The following is a 6046-nucleotide window of genomic DNA, read 5'->3' as shown; positions in this document are numbered from 1 at the left end:
ATTACTAAGATGTTTATCCACATTAGTAATCTGAATCTAGATCACTTGTGTCCTGTATGCTTAATAAACCGCACTAGTAACCTGCAACGCCCCATGTCACTATGGCTGCTACCTGGAATGACGACTGGCCCTACAAACCAAAATGAGTCTTTCCAGCGTGCTTTGTCCTCACTCGCACGCTTCTTGGGAAAACTTCCCAGGAGGTCACCCATCATGAGACTCCAGGTCATGCATGCTTAACTTTGGAGTTCTCAAGTGTCATACATATATAGATATATTAAATCACATACAAATAGATTAGAGATTACCTCTTGTAGCCTATTAAGAATCCACGGGTCTTTTTGTATAAATCAATGATCTTCTAATCTAGATTCTAAAAACTCTCACCTTGATCTTCCAGACCAATCTTCAAACACACAAGGACGTGTGTGGGCAGGTAGGATACAAAATGTTGATTTAAAACTCTCTAGATGTGCTCAACACATGAGATCTAGAGAGGGTTTGATTGAGAGAAGATGTATTTAATAGTTTTTCAAGTTTAGGAAAATCTATCGCTTTCTTTATGAGAGAGAGTCTGACAGTCTAAACTTTTTAATCGCTTAAAACAACTTCTTCCTGAAGGAATTGTTCTTTCAACTTTATAAATATGATTAACTTAATTAATTAATTTTTATTTTATTAAAATAAAACTGATTAGTTATAACCTATTAAATTATTTAATTTAAATCATATTTAAAAAAAATAATTAAATAAGTGATTAAACAAATAATTTTGAAATTCCAAATTCAAATCCAAGGGATTGAGATATCCCTATGTGTGGTGCCAGACTTATTGTGTAGGGAGTGTGTCGCACCACACTATTAGGGCTCTCCCTAATTTTTTCATTTGCTTATTTAATCAACATTTGAGACAATATATTTTCACCAAAATAAATATCAATTAATTCAAAATTAACTTTATCTTAAAAGATAAATTTTAAATAAATATCTTATTATAAATAACATAATTATTAATCTCTCTCTTTATATTAATTCAAACATGATTAATATTTATTTTAACATAAAGTTTTTCAAAATAAAAACAATATAATTAAATAATTAATTAATTGCTAATATTTATTTATTTTCCCTGGAAAATTAATTCATTTGCAATTAAGTCCTTCTATCTACAAATGTTTCTTTTGACATCCTTACCCTTGACAGTGTAGGATAGAGGTGATCTGGGGACCATGGACCTATAATACGAAACTCCGATAAACCAGATTATTAATTAAACTTTTTAATCTAATAATCTTATTTATTAGTTCCATGATTACTCCATTATAAATATGGAATTGCACTCTAAGTATTTATAGAATTATATTTACAGAGTTTTCTCTTGTAGTCCATTGATATAATCAATAAATGTAGTTCTATCCTCCATTTATTGGTTTTTTAATTAGAGCTGGTCAAGATTATCGTTTTACCTCTTGATCCTTAAGTACCATTAATTTGCTAGCGAATAATTAATCTATAATCAAATTATAGATTTGAGCTCAATAAATATTCAATAGCATAATTAACCCTTAAGGGAACCAATATTCGATCTGTTAGGAAAGTATGAATTCCATTATTGTAAATCATATTCCCAGCCATTCATGATATCGAATCTCCAAAACAAAATTCATTAGCCTCATTATACTAAGATACATTAACGAGTGAATCAAAAGATCCAATAAACACAAAGAGTAGTTCGTCAATACTCGGGATTTAGACTGATCTACAAATGGTCATCTATTATGATAATAATTAAATCTTTATGTCAAACGACAAGTTTATATAGATAATTGATTCTCATCGGTCCTGTCATATATAATCTCTATTATATACAACACATTTACTAAGATGTCTATCCACATCACTAATCTAAATCCAGATCACTTGCATTCCATATGCTTAGTATCCGCACTATTAACATTTCATTAAAGATTCCTTACTTTAATATGTTAATGACTATTTTATTCATTATATGTGATCTTAATTCTCTCGTACTAATAGAAGATCATATGCTCATGAATGAATAAGGAATTTTCATAATATTATTTTATAATTAATTCAAACAATAATTATAACATTAAAATATATTAAAATTATATTTTTATTTAAAATAATAAAATATCTTTACATACTTTTAGGACATTAATGATAATGAATTGGCTTAATTTATTCAGAGTAAAGGAGATGTCAGGCCGATTGAGATTTAAGTATTGCAACCCTTTGATTATGCCTCAGAACAGTGTTACATTTTCAAAGGACTCAATGTGAGTAGATTTAGTTTGTATTTTAATTATTGGATCGAAGAGTACAATAGGCACACAATGCTGAGAATTTTTTTGATATTTATTATTGGACAGAAGATTACGATATATAGGAGAAAGAAACAAGCTAAAGCAAAGCAATCAATTAAAACACGTTTTAATAATTCTTTATTAAATGTCGTATAATAAATAAAGAACACATGATGATCTTTAACCAATTACATAACATACTACAAATAATAATTAATTAAGCACACGCAATATGAAAACACAAGTAGAGAACATTTCACTGTTATACATTTAAGGTTTTAAAATAAAGTACTCTACTCAAGTTCCCATAGCTTGAAAGATCCATTCACAAAATCATAGTATCCACCCCTAAGTGCTATCTTTTTCTCTTCAACTCCTCTTTGAACAAATGGATAAGAATGTAGATTCTTTAGAGACACATTCACTGCTTCCTGCACATTCAATTATTCAACAACAGTAATATATTAGCTCGTACTGTTAAGATTAATTTAACATTCGTTGGTAATTGGAAAATTTATTAGAATTAATTATTACCTCAGCACATATTTCACATTGTTCTTCAAATGTCAAATTTTTGTGTTCAGCCTTGACTTTATCCTTGGCAGCTTGAGCAATGTTGACCCAATCATCAATGAAGTCACTGTAGATTTAATCAATAAGGTTAGATCGGTCACTATGATGAGTGAAAATTAGCTTGATGAACTAAATTATTAAATATTTATGTGAATAATTCAAATTATAAAAAGTTTCAATCTTACAAGGGAGCTGAACCATCTTCAGGATAAGACATAAGCCTTTTTACGCCACCACAACGACTATGTCCAATCACCAAAATATTCTCTACCTTAAGCTCCTCTACCGCATATTCAATAATTGCTCCGACGTTTGAGTATTTCAACTGTGAAATTAATTAGATAATAACAAAGATTAATAGTGAAGTAATTTATATACAATGAATTAAGATTAGGTATTTCAAAATTTGATTAAATTGTAATTAATTATTAAATAAATTACTTGGTCAAAAGTTGGAATCAAGTTGCCAATATTGCGGGCCATGAAAGCTTCTCCGGGTTGAAAATTTAAGATATGGGAAGGACTCACTCGAGAATCCGAGCATGCAAATACTAAAAACTGTTCATTCGATCAATTAAGATGAATTAAATATAAATCAACAAATATATATTAAAAATAAAAGAGAGATATGTGGATGTGGATGTGTATTTGTTTTTCTTCTCTTCCACACAAAAAATGCATGTATTTAATCAGGGTATGCGAACGTACCTTAGGATGTTGGGTTGCGGCAAGTTCATTAAACAAGCATGGGTACTTGCTGCAATATCATCCCATCAAATAATTAGGCAAGTGTTTTTTTAATTATAACTTCTAACATCGTAAATGATATAATTACAAATAATATATATAAATATGTTGTTCTTATATATTCGCTCTTACTGAAATTTATTGGAGAGAAAGTGCTTAAATCCATGAACAATTTTCTGAACAGGATCAACATGCTCAGGTTGCACCTTGTCAAAGCTTTCATCTTCATCGCTTTCGCTTTCACTTTCGGCCTTCTCACTATTCAATCAATTTTATAATATAACAATTATTATATATAAAGCTACATATTCATTGTAAATATATATATATATCTAAAATCACAAATAATATCTAGTAAATATTAATTAATTACCTGATGATCACCAGATTCTTCTTGATGCTGCATTCATAATTGGCCAACTGGGAAAACTGTTCATCGGCCATTATATTCTGTTTGCTAATTTATGTGATTTCTTTCTGCAAATTCAAGTAATGAAGGAATTGTTATTATATATTACTACGTATACTCGATCATGAAGATTCAGTGTATAAATATTTATATATAAGTATTATATAGATTGCATACCTTCCTGATTTTCCTCAAGTAGTGATGAGTTTAATTATATACGCATGCAAAGAGAACTCACTTATAAAAACTAATTAAATAAAAGTATATATTCAGTAACAGTAGCGTATTTATACTTGAAAGAAAAGTATCTAGCTAGCTATATAACTAAATTATAGTACTATATATATATAAACTAACCTTTCTGAAGAATCGATAATATTTTCTTCCGTACTATATGAGTAAGAGTAGAATAACGAGAACAATAGTTTGGAATTGGAGCAAGAACAATAGTTATGAAAACCAAATAGAATTAGCAGACATATATGTTTGAGGGCACAAAATCTCTTCTATTTATAAGCCAAACTTTCTTTCAATGTGCATACGTTGACGCGTGCACGTGTTTTTTTCTTTACAAAAAAATATTACTATATAGTAGGCTATTTATTAATAAGTGAAATATGCATTAATTAGCTTTTTAGAAATTGACCTGCTCAGCATTCAAACATATACTATATAATTACATTATATGTTTTGGTGGACCCTAGGAGTCAAAAATGGACTCCTCATGGTCATCGATATATAACTATAATATTCAACCTGATGATGTTTTATATATTATATTTTATTGGATCAGATTTAAGAAAAGCGTTGGCGTTGGTTCCAGGAAGATATATATATGTATATTCATCTTTAAAATTTAGTTATTGTCTAGAAGCTAAGAAACATGTGTTTGTTTAACTGGGTTCCGGAGTTCTAATCAAAACTAATACGAATGTAATGCAGCAGCCCGGTGAACCGTTGAAAGCATATCTAAGTAGGTTTGCTAATATTGTAGCGCGAACTAGAGATGCCGACGAAAGTTCTAAGCTCATGGCAATGATGGTGGGAATTCTTGTTGGAGGCGGCCTGTAGCAAAAGCTACAGAGGAAAGGAGTTAATACTGTGGAGGAGGCGCGAGCTTCCATCGCAGGAACCAACCAAGTCTCTGTCCAGCCCGTTGTAGCAGTAACGGATGTTGCAGCTACGGCTCAAATGGTTGCCCAGAATAACCAAGGGGGAAATAATAAGAGAAAATGAAATGTTGAGGCCGACCAGAGCGGAACAAAGAAAAACAAGTCCGTGGAGAAATTTAAATCGGTCTACACAACATATATAGATCTCACGGATACTAGAGAACGCATCTTCTCAGCTAATTCTACTCGCCTTCAATGGAAGAAGCCAGACTCATTAAAGAATCAAAGAGCGAAGAAAGATACTTTGAAGTTTTGCCAATTCCACTATGATATCGGTCATAATACTGATGGTTGTAGACAGCTGAAGGATGAGATCGAGACTCTCATTAGGGCAGGACCTTTGGCTCAGTACGCCCGGAATCGAGCGACTCCCAGTCGGCCTACTGGACAAAACACTCCTGAAGCTTCAGTGAATCACGACGGAGCTCAGATTAATCAGAACAATCATCCTCCGATAACAAGAGGAGATATAGCCACTATTTCGGGAGGACCTCATCTAGTAGGTACGAGCACTGGTGCCCAGAAGAGGTGTGACAAAATATAATATAATGTTAGATTAAATAATGTGACAAAATGTGATTTGTCACACAAATGTGAATTGTCACACCTTGTAACATATTATTGGGAGTCACAAAAATTAGACACATGTGTGTGCCCAAATGTAACATATTTTGGAGATACAAATTTGTAACTCCCAAATATTACCGAATAATGTGTATATTATATGTTACACATTTGAGATTGGATTTCACAAAGCCATGATGAAATATTGATGTTGGAGACATGTTTTTAACTCCTAATAGGTGTTTGGAGGTTACA

General features: G+C 31.2%; 1 protein-coding gene across 1 annotated transcript; it reads right to left on the bottom strand.

Moving 5' to 3' along the window:
* Positions 1–2437: 2437 nt before the first annotated feature.
* LOC133829790 (carbonic anhydrase 2-like) lies at positions 2438–4529 on the bottom strand. The gene is made up of 8 exons (XM_062259585.1): positions 4413–4529; positions 4020–4123; positions 3779–3904; positions 3608–3656; positions 3341–3457; positions 3085–3224; positions 2861–2966; positions 2438–2757 (listed from the first exon to the last, which is right to left on the bottom strand). Exons 2-8 carry the CDS (start codon positions 4088–4090, stop codon positions 2620–2622), a joined length of 747 nt encoding a protein of 248 aa, XP_062115569.1. The 5' UTR covers positions 4091–4123; positions 4413–4529; the 3' UTR covers positions 2438–2619.
* Positions 4530–6046: the final 1517 nt, after the last annotated feature.

This window comes from Humulus lupulus, chromosome 4 (genome assembly GCF_963169125.1).
Source record: "Humulus lupulus chromosome 4, drHumLupu1.1, whole genome shotgun sequence".
NCBI lineage: Eukaryota > Viridiplantae > Streptophyta > Magnoliopsida > Rosales > Cannabaceae > Humulus > Humulus lupulus.
Note: the sequence above shows the minus strand (reverse complement) of the source record. Positions and strands in the feature narration are given on the sequence as shown.

What these genes read in the sequence shown, in the direction of transcription:
- LOC133829790 (XM_062259585.1), bottom strand. Translation starts at nt 4,090, where the DNA reads ATGGCCGATGAACAGTTTTCCCAGTTGGCCAATTATGAATGCAGCATC. An exon ending in AAGAATCTGGTGATCATCAG is followed by an intron (nt 3,905 to 4,019) that starts GTAATTAATTAA and finishes TTGATTGAATAG; the next exon opens with TGAGAAGGCCGAAAGTGAAA. An exon ending in GAAGATGGTTCAGCTCCCTT is followed by an intron (nt 2,967 to 3,084) that starts GTAAGATTGAAA and finishes TTAAATCTACAG; the next exon opens with TGACTTCATTGATGATTGGG.